The 18078-nt window shown below is 39.7% G+C and overlaps 1 protein-coding gene across 5 annotated transcripts in view; it reads left to right on the top strand.

Moving 5' to 3' along the window:
• clcn2c (chloride channel 2c) overlaps positions 1-18078 on the top strand; it is a 159475-nt gene that overhangs the window by 97038 nt on the left and 44359 nt on the right. For all 5 annotated transcript variants that reach the window (XM_051396517.1, XM_051396518.1, XM_051396522.1 and 2 more), the window contains 2 exons: positions 1530-1685; positions 17743-17812. In XM_051396517.1, coding sequence (XP_051252477.1) covers positions 1530-1685; positions 17743-17812 — 226 coding nt within the window. The remainder of the gene's footprint in view (positions 1-1529; positions 1686-17742; positions 17813-18078) is intronic.

An 18078-nucleotide genomic window follows, 5' to 3' on the forward strand; every position in this document is an offset into this window, starting at 1 on the left:
TTCTGTACACTGGAGACTTGGGTGAGCGTGTGTGTGTGTGTGTGTGTGTGTGTGTGTGTGTGTGTGTGTGTGTGTGTGTGTGTGTGTGTGTGTGTGTGTGTGTGTGTGTGTGTGTGTGTGTGTTCCCTCCAATTTCACCCCCTTCATCTGTCTAATTATCAGAATTAGAAATGGAATATTCTGTGCATCCTCAAGCCTTATACACACACACAGCACACACACAGGTACACACACACACACACACACACACACACACACTCTTTCTCAGTTTTGGTTCCTAATGAGAGGGTGAGTCAGGCTTTTGAAAGCTCAAAATCTGCCTACACTGACCCACTCCTCTTAAAGCCCTTCTCTGGAGAGCTCACTAAAAATTCTGTATCTTAAATCCCCCTGTCTTGCTCTTATTCTCCTCTGTCATCATTTCTTTGGCAGTGTGCGCTATCATCGCCACCAGTGTCTCCAGCTATCCTGGCTTTAAAACGACGATAGATGAATTTGTCTTACACTCCCCGCCTGCTATCTGAAATCTCCAGTGACATCTTTTAAGACACATTCAGCACTCATTCTGGCCTGCTATATAAACTTTGCATTTGTGGTATTTTTTATTTCCAAGTAGTAGTGTTTACATTTACATCTCAAGCCGGATGCACAGAAGGCTTGTGAATCTCCGACATAAAGTCAAATTTTTCTCAAAAAGTCTTCCAGAGAATCTGTCAGAGGAGCAAAATTGACTGCGTATCAACAGGCATGCGGAAAAACAAAACCACAAGCTTTCTCCTGGATAGAGAAGAGCACAGGGTCTACCAATATTTTGAAGCACCTTGTTGAACATGCAGTATTTGCATATGAATCTGAAATAATGACGGGCCATTAGGCAGCTCTAATGCCTGTTGTATGATAGTATTATACAACAGATTGTCAGTGGAAATTCTGCCATTGGCCAAAGGAAGAGTAATACACAATTACAAGAACAGGGCCAATGTCACATTTTCTGAATCAATGAATCGATTCAGTGCATTCACATAAATCCTTAAAGATATAATATGTAACATTACTGCATTTAGATGTCTAAAAACAACTAGATCTGTTAAATATTATGTTAAGGTGTGTACTCACATTATCCCAAATGTTGCCAACAATGATCAAACACAAAGATATCTGTAATTTTATTCAGGTAACGGTGTGTTTCATTTGGTCGGCTGTCAATGGCGTCATATCCTCTTCACCCTCTGTTCACTCCCGGTGAAACATTGGAAACACCAGGGAGTGAGGAAGGAAGTCGCCTAACTAGCTAACTAGCCACTCGCCCGTGAACATGATTTCTGCTGAGTCAGATTTTCATCAGCCATGGTTGTTTAACAATGACGATAACAACTCCCATGATCCCACATTGCTTCACGACATCATCTTATATTATTGTTTTAATTGAGAGACTCCTAGTGGCAGAAAAAGTAAAAGAGAAGAAAAATGCTACAACACGCCCACCCATGTTTGCATATGTTAATGATGTCACTTCCTGTGGCCTATAGCTGACCCAGAAGGAGTCTCTTGTGACGTTACTGGACAACCGGACGTGGGCCAAACAGGGCATCGCTGAGGAGTTTGACTACATCGGACACTCTCAGGCCTGGAAACACCCACAGGTCAACGTCTTCGTCACCCTGGTCCTCTTCATTGTCATGAAGGTAGGAGACAAACACCTGTGGAAAGGGTTATTTGGTTAACTTATGTCGGTAAATGCATACAAAATATTCTATTCATCACCTGGCCCTGCAGTCATTTTTTAATCTTCATATCTTCCATAGCAATAAACCTCTATCTTCCCGCTCGTTACTCTACCTCTCTATTTCCACCTCAACCCTTCCTTCACTTCCCTTCTGTATGTAAAACCCACACATACAGCATGCTGCTGCTGGCTATAGTGCCATGGAAGACAAAGGAAGGTCATGAGGAGAGTGTGAATTGAGCATGAACGTATTATAGATGGGTTGGTTTTGCCCTTTTTATTCAATACTGGACCTTTGCTAATGGGAAAATATTGGAACAGAGCCCATCTCCTCTTGTCGCTGTTAAAGAACAAAGGGAGACTGTGTTAAAAAAAAATGTTGGAAAGTGGCCCATCTCCCCCTCAGTGTGTTACAAAGTTATGTTCCCAGGAGGCCACTTAAAGTTTCGTTCAACTTTGATGCGATATCGCTGAGTGAATGAGCTGATGGGATCCATGTATAAAAATATATAGGGACAGAGCATATCTTTATGCCTCAGTGTTACACTTAATGCTGCCACTGCCATTGTGAATAATGACTGTGTTCAGCCTACATACAGTATTTAGGCTTAATGTGGACACTATTATGTGATTTACAGTAGGTACTGAAACTCACCTCTATGTCCAAAGTAAGGCTAGGGCAGTTCTACCTAATTTTTTTCAAATCTGAAGCTAACACATCTCGTACCAAACCTTTTATCTGTCCTCACTCTTTATTATTCCAAAACCAGTCCAAAATGCCCGGAACCAGCCGTCGGTCCCATATTACTCCTGTTCTTGCATCCCTCTATTGACTTATTGATTTAGGATCAACGACACGATCCTGCTGATTACATATAAGGCACTTCATGACCTTGCCCCCAGTTACATTTCAGATCTCCTTGTTCGTCATTCCACTCCTCGACCACTGTGCTCCTCAAATCTTGATCCATCCCCCTCTCCAACGTCCCCCCGTTGTTTTCTTGTTTTATTCATCCATATGTTTGTTATTTGTTGTTTTTTTTAATGTTTTTTGTGTATGTATATATAATATATACAGCTGATAACCGATCTTAGAGTTTTAGATATTTATAGGTTATAAAGCTAAACCTAATTACAGTTACAGGATTCAGATTTGATAAAATGCTTTTTGTGGTACTTTTATTTTTTATTAAATGAAATGAAGGCAAAGATCTAAGGATGAACTAAGCTAAGGTAAACTAAGGTCTCCTTGAAGGTGAAAAGCATGAATGTATTCACACAAAAATACAGTATATTGTCTGTCTATAGTCTCTAAATCCAACGGATTTCAGAAAACTTACTTTTCAGGGATGTTTAGAACATTTTGTGTGTGCAATTTAAGGGCAAAGCCACTGTTGACGAGCGTTAAGGTTGTTGATGCAATGAAGGTGAGGCAAGGAGGCAGTACAGAGTCAGAATAATGACAACACTGAGAGAAAAAGTAGTAGCTCAAGGTGCAACGCACAAGATCTGTTACAGTAAGAACTGGGTCTGTTTTTCCAACTTAGTGGTGTCTCTTTTGGATGTGATACAGGGCTGACTGACACACAGATAGACAGGTGTATAGCAGCCACTTCGCTTTGGCTTCAGTGTTGCAAGGTAACTATCTTAGAGCATCCCACAGGGTTAATCACACAGCTCATCGGTGACAGGTGCAAAGGCAAAAACAAAGCATACACAAGAGCGCATACCTGCAGGCCTACATTCACGCTGTTAAATCCTCTGACACCATTATTTTAATAACAAAGCATTTTAAGAAATGATGGAAATGTAAATTGGAGGTCAGTCAGACAGCAAAATACATCCATGTACAATCTTTGGATCCTAGCTGAGGGGAAAGTGGATAGGTAGTAAACATCAGTATCTGGCTCCCTGGGGTCTCAGTGAGGGAAAAAAAACACAGTCCTTGTAATATAAAGTATTGGAACCAGGCCACTGCACTTTGGCCTCAGTGAAAAAACAAGCTGAACATTTACTATATATTCATTTTTCCTTTTATGAGAGAAAAAGTCTCTCTTCTGGTCTCAGTAACGAGAAGAGGCCGAACAGAAGTTTGGGAGCTGAGATGAACTCTGTGCCAGCTTGCCTGCTACTGTTACCGCTGCTGTGTAAGGGCTGCTGGAGGAGAAAGCTGCTTGTGTTGTGATTAGATTGGCTTTTTATGTCACCTTTATTTATTTGGGTTGCTCTGTTCAGCTGAAATGAAATGTCCTCTTTGAATACAAAAAAACAGAGGTTGTAAATCTCCCCTCACTGCATCAAGAGCTCTGTGTGTGTGGCTGTGTGTGGCTGTGTGTGGCTGTGTGTGGCTGTTTGTGTGTGGCTGTGTGTGTGTGGCTGTGCTGTTAACTTCCTACAACAACTAAAGCACACAGAGCCCTGCAGAGGTGGGAGTAGGTGCAGAATAAAATGAAACTGGGATGTGTGGGTGTGTGTGTGTGTGTGTGTGTGTGTGTGTGTGTGTGTGTGTGTGTGTGTGTGTGTGTGTGTGTGTGTGTGTGTGTGTGTGTGTGTGTGTGTGTGTGTGTGTGTGTGTGTGTGTGTGTGTGTGTGGAGGTGAGTACATGGGGAGTTAGCTGCAGTAGAGAAAGCATTTTGACATCTGTTTTTCTCAACTATAGCAAGATAAGTTTTTTTTCCCACATAGGGTAAAAGGTTGGTAAAGAAAGGACCATAAACACACTTGTAAAACCAAGACTATGTAACTTTTTAGAGACTAAACACTTTCTTCCTCTTACAATTGAAAAGATACATTCATTAACAATAAAACACACCCTTGCTCTAAGGAAAAACTGAGGCTTGTTCACACTGCCTGCGTCAGTCGTGCATCTCACGTGTGTCTCAGCAGCGACGCTTCACTAGAGAGTCAAGGTCTGACCTATATTTTCTGTGAGCTATGCACGCTTCCCAGCAAAAACAAACAGCGAAAAAGTCTGTTCATATTCATATCGACAATATACCAGCAACATATACACCTTTCACTACAGTTTCAATGTCTATATCTGTAGAATATATCACAGACATGGAAAAAATATGTATTTTTTAAACTCAACACCTCCTGTATCTGTTTCTGTGGACAGAATCCATTCACATGTTCACAGACGCAGCCGTCACGTGCCATAGCTGCCACTCGAGTGTGAACCAGGTGTGATGAGTTTTGTTGCTACAACCTACTTGGTCTGCAGTGTTTGCAAAGTTTAGATACAAATTGCTATATACCTGACACTAGGGACTGTTTGAAAATGATTAGGGGAAGGTGTTTAAAGAAGGAGGGTTTTGTATTTTTCATCCTATAACAGCTCACACCTTCACTTTATTTTGCAACAGAAAGCAGAACTACATTAAGGTAAAATTGCGTATTTCTCATATACATTGACACTTCAAATAAATGAATTGATAAACGAGGCACATATTTTTGTTATGTTTACCATAATGTGGCAATTCCTAATTCCACTTTTGTAGTTGAATTTGGTGGCTATGGTTAAAAACTGGGTCATGTGTTACTTTTTGGTGTGCATTGCTGTCTAACAGTGTATTTTTTAATTCTACCCCCAGGCATCACCAGTCAGAGTCAGATATGTAAAAATCCTCCCCAAATGCCTTAAACTCATACCAAATAAACCTAACTGGATTAGTAAAGACATGCTACTGTGCATGTCTCCTTTTTTGCCAGAAACAGCTGAAGTGGATAGAGGAAGTAGATCAAGTAGTTAACAACACAAATAGCTTCGGAAACAGTATCCACAGATAAGTTGAGCTGAACTACCGCCAAGCACTGCAAATTGTAGTTCAAAAACACACACAGGGAAACGAGTATCGAGCACCAGCCACAAGCTCCGGTGTCAAAGTTATGTAAGCACAGAAGTGATGCTGTGACAGTCTGTACTGCAGTAACAGAAACTGACTCACTGTCTCTTTGTCATTGTTTCTGAGCAGTACAACAGTGAACGTCTCTCTCAGCCATTTGTCTGTCCATATCTGAAAAAATGACTGTCCAAAACCAAATTTTGATTACTGTATGAAGCCACTGTCACTGAATCAACCTTTTTTGTTGAAACGTAGCTGTCTTTTCATTCCTCTGTACGTGTGTGTCTCAGTCCCGTCTCCCTCTGTGCTGTAGCAAAATGTTCTGATGGTTCTCAGCGTCATTCCTCTCAGTGTGACGTCTAACCTCTGTGTGTGCGTGTGCGCCTTTATGCAATGTGTAGGGTTACCAAAGACAAATGCAGCCTTTCCCATATGTGACATAGAGGTGAGATATGTACACTGTAAGGACAGAACACACACACATACACACTTTTCGAACTTTAATCACCCACCTGCACAAATCTCATCAAACTGCTCTCAACATCTATCTGTGGGCACTCACGCCCTCTCTCTCTCTCTCTCTCTCTCTCTCTCTCTCGCTCTCTCTCTCTCTCTCTCTCTCTCTCTCTCTCTCTCTCTCTCACTTACACACACAGCATTCAGAGTGAAGTGAGGCTGTAATGGCTCTGTCTAATTACAGCCTTTGGTTTTCTTGGATTCAGCCTGGTGATTTTCAAAGGGGAGATTGCTCTCTCCCTCTCCTTCTTGTAATGAATGGTTCTTTTATTCGACATGGCAGCCATCTTGTCTTGTTGCTCCTTTTCATGCAGAAACTTCTGGAATGCTCTCATTCCAGCTGCTAAACTTTTGAAAGTAAGGTGCGAGGAAAGTGTCTGGTATCAGGAAGTCCATGTTGGCAGGTCACTAGATGAAGCAGCTATAAATACTTTAATTATATGTGTTTTGGTACAGTGCAAAACGGAGGACAAAGAATGAAGTGAAAAGGCTGAAATGTTGCTCTTTGTAAAGCTCACTGCACCTGTTGTGAAGGAGATGGGTGTTAGCTGGGGTACTGCGGCAAAGTTCTTGTGTATTCGTAACTGTTTGGCACACCTGACAGACACAAAAACCTGCAAACTAATTTGGCATGCTTTGTAGTTAAATGCTATTTTTAGTGGTGTGCAATTATACACATCAACAGCTCTCAGTAAGGAATGTGTTTATTAATACAGGTGTGTGTGTGTGTGTGTGTGTGTGTGTGTGTGTGTGTGTGTGTGTGTGTGTTGTGTGTGTGTGTGTCTCAGCCTGAGTGAGTCCTCTGTTATCTGCCAGTGTGTGAGTGTGGGTGTGAGTGTGTGCGTCAGGGTGACAGAGAGCTGGCGGGACTGTAATTGGAGTGGGAATAGCAGAAGGGCCCCTAAGGGTCCCCTGAGGCCCCCAGGCGATACTGTCCTCTGAATGTGACACGCACACAAGCATAAAGGTGTTCCTAGATGACTGACAAATTAAATAGAGTATAAATGTCCTGGTACTGCGTCATAACTGATACCCTTGACCTGAGTATCCTTCACTTCTCCATTCACTCATGTTCTGCTGTTTTTATTTTCTCTCTTTTACTCCTCTTTATCTTCCTGTTCACCTTAGTCACCAGAACTTTATAGGCTATTGTTAAATGTTAAAGTCTGATCAACAGCAATAAATCAAGATGAATTGAGACCCTCGGGTAAGACGTGCAGTTTGCTGCGCCGGCTTTGACTGATGAGTTTTAGAAGTCTAATGTTCATATATTTGTATGGAAATAACTAATAGATGACTTTTTTGTTCCAGTTTACTGTTAGCTAAACCCATGGGACACATGGGGCTCTGCTTAGAGTATTTACTTATTTGAAGAGTTTGGATGGTGGCCTTTCCAAAACCAGACATACATGGAAAAAAGTATAGCCCGAGGAATGGATTAAACATTGCGTTTGTCTGCTTTAATATAAGCTCAACGTTAGCATGTCTGGCTAATTAGCTCACTACCTATAGTACAGAGCATTATTTCAAAGACCAAGGAACAGTTCATACTTTCTGGGGTAACCTGTAACCCCACATACCCCTGTTATAACCCCTGTTATAACATCCACTGTGTGGAAGCCAGTCTTGGATGGTCCTTTATTAGGCTAACATTAGCGGCTTTTTTCTTTTCTTTATTGATTTGAGAATCAAGATAGCATTACATTTGCCAAACACATTAGTTCGTCCTCATGCAAAAATGATGGACAGAGCATAAATCTATCAATCATTTTGCTTGTATTGCCAAGTATGTAAGCTAAGCAGGTAGTCATTCTCAACAGTTTTGTTAGAATAAAGTCTGGTTTTACTAGAAATTAGAAATCTGCTTTGTTCTGAAGGACAAGGACCTATTGTTTAAACACTACAAATTTTGCCACCATTATTGTTGTGGACTACAGTTATACAGACAGTAATAAATGGAGTGGGCCTTAGGAAATGGACAAGCATCTCCAGCCTCTAGTAAAATCTGATGAAATTAAAGTTAAAGATTTCCCATAGGTAATCAGTGTAGTATTGATCAATTATATGATAAATTTGCAATTAATCTGACTGCACTGTATCTATTGGTTATCTGTTTGCTTTAATGAAAGGCCAATATTAACCTGAACTAAACCTGCAGCTCTAGGTCTGCCACTGTGTTTCTTCCTTAAGCGTTAGAGCAGGAGCAGGTGCTCTAGTTAAGTACTTCAGCAGCTCATGTCTTTACATATTAAAATTATAACCTCAAGTGAACAGCCCCGCAGAAATTGCGTTGACAGATAAATTTATTCAGCTGAACACATTTTACAGAAATACCACAATGCCAAGGTTATTTTGTGTAGTTTCTGACAGTCTTTCGTGGAGGCTTAATCAGTTTCCTCTTCTGTGTTTGAAACTTTCTAGAGTCAGAAGTAGCACATTCATAACATCCGTCTTTGTCTTATTTTCGTCTTATTCCCAATAAATTAATGTTTGTCTGTTTTTTTTATTTGGTTTTGTGAGTGGATGGTATAAGTCAGAGAGGCAGTTTTTTAACTCACCTTTCTTGTCTATAGGTCAAAACAACCCCGATGACAAGTCCAAGAACAGTCACGTAATATGGTCTGGTCAAATTTAAGCAATTTAAATAAGTTTAGATTAGGGTTATGGTCATGGTTAATGGGAAATAATAGGAGACAGGACAATTGTAGGCCCCATCACTCACTGTGACCTCAAAAATGTTACGCTACTTCCTAACTACAACAAGATCACAATAATTATTTTCATGAACCAAAATGTTGGTTGGTCATTTTAAGTGTTAGAACAAACTACCATTGTTTGACATCTTCAACAGCAATTTTTGGAGGATACCAACCGTGATCTGTACACCATATGCTGTATACCGTCACCACCCATCTAACAAGCTTGTCTCAACTCTGTTAAACTTCATTTGCAGCATGGTCGGTAAACACAACCAAGAACAAGAACATTTTTTATCATGGGATTACTTCTCATTCCTTCCCAACATGGAAACTATACAAGGGAGGTTATCTAGCGAATACTAGCTTGCAAGCTGTTGCTAATGTAAGCATAGTTTTACTGATACACAACTTTATGGTGTATGTCTGCACCCTCTCTATCTCTCTCTGTGTGAATGTGCATTAGCTGTCAGATCCCGCCCATGTTGTTAGGCTGAACATTCTCACTGACAGTCAGGGCACAAAATTAGCCCCTGCAACCAGCTATATGCCTGTAGAATAGCTCTATCACATGAACATTATACATTTCTGATGAAGAACGATTGACGGGTGACAAATGACTGGTGATAGTCACAAGCAATGACAGCTACTTATCTTACCATCTCCCAAAAATGGTGGTGGCGCCCCAGAATGCTCCGCGATTCCCATTCCTTATTAGCCTATTTTACAGTTACTTTATGAGTAGCAGCTTTATCCTTAATCATTCTGACAGCGTCATCATTATCTGCTGGTGGGCTCAGCAGGATCTTTAGTGAGTATCATGGAGATAATGGGCTTCATGCGAGAACCACCTGTACGAAACAGATTGTGGCTCATACTAGTGATTTACTTTAGGAGAATTAGTCTCTTTCAACAATTGTCCTGCTTTCAGAATGTTTCTCTAATTAAATTCATGAGATATCCAGGCCGGTTGCCGGTTGTCTGCCTCAGGGGAAAAACACTAGTTTAACTAATACATTTAGAGTTTGAATTTAACATAATCTCAAAAATCTGAAATAAACTAACAATATTAATATTCTGCTCACCCAATCAGTGTGATGTCCATCTTGGAACCACAAAGATATTTTTCTTATTGTAATTTAATCAGCATGAGAATTCTGGTGTGAAAATGTATACAATTATGTAGTTGCTAGAATTCTCTCACCCCAACAGCTAGCTGAAGGTCTATGTAAATTGGTGCCCAGGTCAAGATCCTCTGTTATAACATTTCTATAATATAACAGAGGATGTTAAAATGGAATGAAATGTATTCTGTCTGTGATTTTCACCTTGACTTGACCACCTCCCATTGAAGTCATTGATTGATTTGCTTCATTAAGAGCCTTTGTTTCCTGTCACAGTAGTTCGGCAATGACAGTGCTGACAGCTGTAGTAATATTTCCTCATTTGTTGGGTTCCCTAATATGACTACAGACTACTGATTTCCGACAGCAGTGCTTCAAGCTCTGTTGTGTGAGATTTTTATTTTTATTTTACTACTGGGTGACATTTTTGTGAACGAGACTTGGAAATGGAAAATGGAGCAAAACAGATATTTAGCAATTAGGAGTGTTGACTATGCCACTGATCAAATCTCAGCAACACATCCTTCATGCCATGCCTTCATCAAGAGCAATTTAAGACAATTTTGTGCCCGATATTTTCCTTAATAAGACAGTTAAGCCACATGAAAATTGTGAAGGTTTTTGAGAAAAATATTTTATCCAAAAATTTGGACTTGAAAAGAACTCAGGCCCAAAAGACGTTTAAATCCGACTAGAAAAAGGCAGCTCCTAGTATTTTTGTCAAGCAAACTCCCTACTAATGTCTACTTGTCTAATCTGACTCGTATATATTGACTGAATTTAATATCTTCTAAAATAGTTTAGCCCTGAAGCAACTCTATGACTTATAATTCTCATTAAAGCCACCGTCAAAATTCATGTGCTTCATTAAGTAATCTTTAATTGGATTTTAATGTTGAAGGTTTTCATTTAAAGAGGTTTTCTTCTTCACTTCATTCACTTGTTTTTTTAAGCACTTCCAGGGTTCCAGCCCTGTCAAGTATTGGCTTGCTTTTCTTACCTTAAAGCTTCGACTTCCACTGACGGTTTATCGAAGTCAGTTTGAGGTCAGAGATCCTCATAAATCTTGATGGTCCTGCACTACCTCAGTGAGATGTACACTTAGTAGATTAGATTAGATTAGATTAGATGAAACATTAATGATTCCTCTGGGGGAGTTGAGTTATTACTGCTGCAATGAATTGGATGTAGCAATAGCTAGGAGGACATAAATAGTAATAGAGCAAATAAAGGCTATATAGAAATATGTCCGGAAATGCTAATGTCTCTCGTCAAAAACGACCAACTCTCAATTACACTGTCACACTATGTCAGTTTGAAAAGTGCTCTAGGAATCAGACATGAAAGCTATCCATCTGATTTGGTCCCTATATGGTCTGTGTTGCAAGGCCTTGTAAACTCTGGTTGGCGTCCACCCATTGAGTTTGACATCAGATCATGCTGATCTTTTTAGGTAGGTTTAGATGAAGTGAGACTGATGTAATTTCTTGTCTTGAATCTTGTATCACAATGTCTTGACCATTTGTCTAAAACATTTCTGTCATGTGAAAACTTGTTGGTTATATACTATCCATTATAGACAACAGCCAAGATCTTATAGCAGTTTCATCAATATCTAAGCTAGTTGATACTACAGAATACTGTAACAGTGTAACCTTCAATAACACTACATGGAAACATTTTACAGCCTTTGAATTAAAGCTTATACACAGAATATTAAGTAAGTATTAGTACTATGAAGGTTTATTGGAGCTAAATAATAACTAAGTTAAAATATGTGATTTGGGTAAACAGGTTTCAGACCACTACATACAATACAAAGGGAGGAAACAAAACCTTCAAAACGTGTTGATTTTATGTATGAATAATGGGGGGAGGGGTTCAACTTCATGTCTTCCAGAAGTTGTAGGCTGCTCCTCCCCAGGGTTAGGGTTCGTCCTTGCGCCCAGGCTTGTATGTAAACCATTTCTTATTAAGGTGCTGGAAGGAGCAGAATCAAGGGCAATGATTCATTTCCCAAGCACATTTTCAACACAGCTACAGTATGCTGTATAAAAGTGAAAAACACTGCACATTTTAATGCCCTTACATCACATAAAAGTGTGGTGGAAAGTTTTTTTTTTTTTGTCAATTTGGTTTTGTAAATAAATGGAAGCACATTTTGTTGCAGAGTAAAAGCATGAAGTCAAGGAGAATTTACAAGGCTCCAGAGGCAGTGCATTAGCATTCAAAGGAGACTCTCCAGAAATGTCCCATACTGTATGTGGTTTCATATATGCATATGATGCACAGCATGATGTTCAGTATAGTAGCTAGTTAGCTTCTCCTCTCTTTTAAAATTAAATTGTTTCTAATTATTTTCTATATAGCCCACACTAACTAACAAACAGAGACCAATGCTGTTCAGTTCTTAAATGAGTATATCTCTATCTTCTGGTCGAGATTTCTGGTGTTGGCCTTGGAAATGTTCTAGCCCAGTTCTGTATAGGCAATAAGAATAACAAATATTATTTTACCTATCTGACGGTTGTAGTCACGGTTGTTAAGATTTTATACATAAAACGTGATCAGTTTATGAGATGCCTTGTTACAGATTACACTGCCCATCTGTATGTAAAGTAGTTGAAATTAGTTCCACCTTGACTATTGACTATCATATGTTAATGTTAATGTGTTAATAATAATAAAATAGCATAATATAATAGCTACAGTGTATAATAATATAATCATTTATTTATTTATGTCAAAAGTATATTTTGATGGTAATACTTTTGCAGTTTATTTGTAATGAAGTATTTTTACAGTGTGTTAAAACACATAAGGACTCACATTTCCAGCCAGAGGCCATCATGTCTTTAGTGGCTATTAGTCCATCTCCATGGCAACCCCGAGCCACCTGGAGGAGGACCCAGGGGCAACTGTAACTTTGCACACGGTGATCATAGCAGCGTGGTTGCCATGGTAAAGGCTCCTGTCCTATGAGAACGGAGACGAAACTGCAGCCAGCATCCTGTCACACTCACCTGTGTGTGTGTTTTTGTGTGTGTGTGTGTGTGTGTGTGTGTGTGTGTGTGTGTGTGCGCGTGCGTGTGACCTTGTCATTAAGGGTAAACAAGCAGCTGGTTCAGATTACACTGTCATCTACATACAGTGGCACTGCTGGAGATGTGTCTGTAAGTGTCCTTTCCCTCATTCACTCATTGAACTGGCTCAATCTAAAAATGCATTTTATTTCTGAAAACGTTTTCAATTAGTGTCCATCCATACTAAAATGCATTAACAATAAAATAGAGACATCTTGTCTTCTTTATCCTACACACACACACACACACACACACACACACACCAAAAAAAAAAAAACACACACACACACACACACCATTACATATTATGATCGACTGTACTGTAGAGGCTTAGTGTGGTTGCAAGTGAATTTTCAGGTTTAGCCGACTCAGTGTGGACGTACAGTCACTCTGTAATATGATTGGGGTAAAGAATATAACACATACAGTGGATATAAAAAGTCTACACACCCCTGTTAAAATGCCAGGTTTTTGTGATGTAAAAAAATTAGACAAAGATAAATCATGTCAGAGCTTTTTCCGCCTTTAATGTGACCTCTAACATGAACAATTCAATTGAAAAACAAACTGAAATCTTTTAGGTGGAAAAATTAAAAATAAAAAACTTACAATAAGCTGGTTGCATGTGTTTCCCCCCCCTTATAACTGGGGATGTGGCTGTGTTCAGAATTGATCAATCACATTCAAACTCATGTTAAATAGTAGTCAGTACACACCTGCCATCATTTAAAGTGACTCTGATTAATCCCAAATAAAGTTCAGCTGTTCTAGTCGGACTTTCCTGACATTTTCTCAGTTGCAACTCAGAGCAAAAGCCATGGTCCACAGAGAGCTTCCAAAGTATCAGAGGGATCTCATTGTTAAAAGGTATCAGTCAGGAGAAGGGTACAAAAGAATTTCCAAGGCATTAGATATACCATGGAACACAGTGAAGAACAGTCATCATCAAGTGGAGAAAATATGGCACAACAGTGACCTTACCAAGAACTGGATGCCCCTCCAAAATTGATAAAAAGACGAGAAGAAAACTGGTCAGGGAGGCTTCCAAGAGGCCTACAGCAACATTAAAGGAGCTGCAGGAATTTCTGGCGAGTACTGGCTGTGTACTACATGTGACAACAATCTCCCGTATTCGTCATACGTTTGGGCTATGGGGTAGGGTGGCAAGACGGACATCCAAGCCCGGCTAAATTTAGCAAAAAAATACATGAAGTCTCCCAAAAGCATGTGGGAAAATGTGTTATGGTCTGATGAAACTTTTTGGCCATAATTCCAAAAGGTATGTTTGGCGCAAAAACAACACTACACATCATCCAAAGAACACCATACCCACAGTGAAGCATGGTGGTGGCAGCAACATGCTTTGGGGCTGTTTTTCTTCATCTGGGCCTTAATCAAGGTGGAAGGAATTATGAACAGTTCCAAATATCAGTCAATTTTGGCACAAAACCTTCAGGCTCCGTTAGAAAGCTGAAAGATGAAGAGGAATTTCACCTTTCAGCACGAAAACGACCCAAAGCATACATCCAAATCAACAAAAACCTGGCATTTTAACAGGGATGTGTAGACTTTTTATATTCACTGTAATTTAAAAACAAAACAAAATCAGATTACTTACAGTTTGTATTTGTGAGTAATTTTCTGTTTGCTGCCTCCATGTCTTTTGTATTTGATTAATTTTAACAGTCTCAAATGATAGACTGACTGCTGAGTCATTCTAAACGAGACAAATAAACCGATATTTTAACGGTATTTCCTTATGATGGAATGCATTAGTATACATATATATATATATATATATATATATATATATAGTAAGAGCAATTATTACTTTTGGGAGTGCAGCTTCACTCAAATAATATATTATGTTGGCAGTTTTTGTTATATATTAGAAACCCATTTGAAGAAGTTTGCTATATTTTTATGAGCAGTTGTCACACAGGTAATAAACACTATAAAATGATCTATGGGCACATTTTTATGAGCTGAACGTTATTACACACAGTTCTGATCTACTGTACTGTAAAGGATGACGGCTAGTTTCACTTACTCTGGGTTTCATCGCTAACTGTAAATTTACAACTGGATTAAATTGCTTTGTTCTCCACTCAGTGCATTTTTTATAAATGTGTGACAATCTGTTTCTCACGCGCACACACACACACACACACACACACACACACACACACACACACACACACACACAGACACACTCCTCAGAGTTCATGGCCTCTGTAATAAAGTTAAGCCTATGTTATGAGTTCCCAGATCCTTTAAACCTTTCTAGCTCTTATTAAGGTTTTACTGGCCGGAGAGGAAGAGATGGAAGAGGAAGGCAATCCAAGAGAAGCCTAAAAAATGATTCCCATGACTGTCTCATTTTCCCATCAGGCCTTTCCTTTTGTATTCAACTTGTTGTGCGTCTGTTACTCTCTGGCTTCTGGCCACGTTCAGCTCTGATTCTCGTCACCAAGTCTGTGTCACGGCGTGTGCGTGGGTGTGTGTGAACACCTACGCGCGTATGTGTGCAGTGCAGGGTGTGAAAGCGGCGGCAGTGTAGGGTTACAGAAGGAGATCCATTACTTTGCCATGGCAGCCGGCCTTAATTACAGCTAACTATAGACAGAGCGGAGGGAGCGGAGAAGAAGAGGGAGAGAACGGGAGGGATGGAGAGAGACGGAGCAATGAGTGTAATTAAAAAGTCTATTTGAAACCATGAGATTATTACAGCAATGAAGTTTGTGTAATGGCTTGTACAATACTCACATTCATACTTCTTATTTAATGCATGCAAACACTGAATGTCACACATTCTCAACTTTGTGTCCCTTTGCTGGGACCACCCGAAAGTGTGTGTGTGTGTGTGTGTGTGTGTGTGTGTGTGTGTGTGTGTGTGTGTGTGTGTGTGTGTGTGTGTGTGTGTGTGTGTGTGTGTGTGTGTGTGTGTCTCTAAATAGTATTGAATAGTATTGGCCTTAATAGTTTAAGTTTGGAGGACAGGGTGGAAATAAAAAAAAATTACTTTTGAATTAAAATAAAACTAGTATATAATGGTGTCTGTGTGTTTGTGCATGACTGTATCAGGTTTGTGTAGGTATTCTGTATGTAGAATAGTTTTACAAAAACATTTTGGGATTATGCATGTTGACTTTGTTGCAGAGAGGTGAGAAGTCGATACCACTTTCAAGTTAGCTGGTTAGCTCAGCATAAAGACTGGAAGCAAGGGAAGACCGCTGGCCTGGACTTTCTGCTGGTTGTGTCACAGGGGACGACAAGACAGTTCGACCTGCTCCAAGCCAAGAAACACATAACTCTTTAATAATAATAATAATAATAATAATAACATTTTATTTATAAGCGCTTTTCTAAATACTCTTTAGACACTTTACATAAAAACATAAAAGCAGCAAAACAACATCCACCAAATAAAACCACTATGTGTCGTTTTTTCCCAACCACACTCATCAGTGTATAGTGAAACCCTGTTTTTCAGTATTAAGTGACTCTTTAGAGTGCCTTCAAATTGAACTTTTTTACCTAACATTAGTTGCAAATTTGACCACTGGATTGTTTTTGCAGTGTGTATTTATTCACCCCTTTTGGTGTCTTAAAATCTTGGGATGGTAAAACATTTTCAACTTGCGTGGATGCAACCCTCTGTGGCTGGCAGATGAAGTAAACACAAAGTAACAACAAAACTGCAGTTCCTTCACAGCAGAAATAAACATATTTACAGCCTGGTATCAAAACTGTGTCTATAGCTAAATTCCCTGTTCATGACAACTACATAGGGGGTGTTTTAAATTCTATATAACTCACTTGTTCAAATTATATTAAGTCTTAAAGCATGGCCACTTTGAGTAACAGGTGGGTGCTGTGGGAGTCAGGACTGCCAAGATGGCAATGGCCAGAACCGACCACACGGAGCTTTACAACGGCTCTACAGACACCTGTGGGTGGTGTCACGGAGATTACATCCATTTTTAATCATGCAGCCTATGGCATTCAGCTTAATTTGCACTAACAACAATGAATTTGCATCCATTCAAGCCCATTAGTGTCTTTACATTGACTTTATGTTCAGTTGAACACACTGTAACACCCTGATCACGTACTAAAAATGTACTTAGTGTTGTCCACCCTCAATGTCAAGGATATAGTGATTGGTCTAATATTTACCATAGAAGTGATCAATATTACACAGGCTGTGCAGAGCTTAAATTAGATTTTAATGAGACAACTAATGAGTCCACACTTTTACGCATGAGCCTTATTTTTGATCATTATAGTTTGAATACTGTTTGAAGTATCAGTGCAACTTTTTTCTTCCCAAAAGCTTTTTAAGACTCATATCTTTGAACTCTGCTTAAATCTAGGTACACACACGCACAAATGCACACACACCTGACGTTAATCCTCACACATTGTCAGTGGTGACATTTCCCTTTTTGTTTTTCTTTCCTAATTAACAGTCTCTTCCGCTCGCCTGGCACAGTGTCGGCCAATCGGCGGCGCCCGCTCATTACCTAGGGTTCATTTCAGGGTCTTTGTCAAATGAGGAGTGAAAGTGACAGCTCAATCTAACCTCAGCAATGAGCTCCGCATGGCTGCCTCCTCACTGCTGGTGAAGGATTCAACTTGGCTATCATCTAGGGGCACACAGGATGGTACTCTGAAGCTAATTGAAATGCCACCGTGTTCCTTCTTTTTATGTTTTCTCTTTCTTTATCTCCCTCTTTTTTCAATTTTAGTTCTGGATGTCTGCCCTGGCCACCACCATCCCAGTGCCCTGCGGAGCCTTCATGCCAGTATTTGTTATTGGTAAGAAGCAACTGAGCTTGTTTGTGTGTGTCAGACCAGTAAATGTAGATGTGCAAGACAGAAGTTCTTGCTGAGAGTTGTACGAGAAAATAGATAGCACTCTCATAGCTGAAGCTACAGCCAGCAGCCGGTTAGCTCAGCTGAGTACAAAGACTTTAAACCCGAAGAAACAGCCAGCATGGTTCTTTTTGAATGTAACAATATCTGCCTACCATCACCTCTAAGGCTTACTGATTAACATATTATATTCTGTTGGTTTACTGTAT

This window comes from Dicentrarchus labrax, unplaced genomic scaffold (genome assembly GCF_905237075.1).
Source record: "Dicentrarchus labrax unplaced genomic scaffold, dlabrax2021, whole genome shotgun sequence".
Taxonomy (NCBI): domain Eukaryota; kingdom Metazoa; phylum Chordata; class Actinopteri; family Moronidae; genus Dicentrarchus; species Dicentrarchus labrax.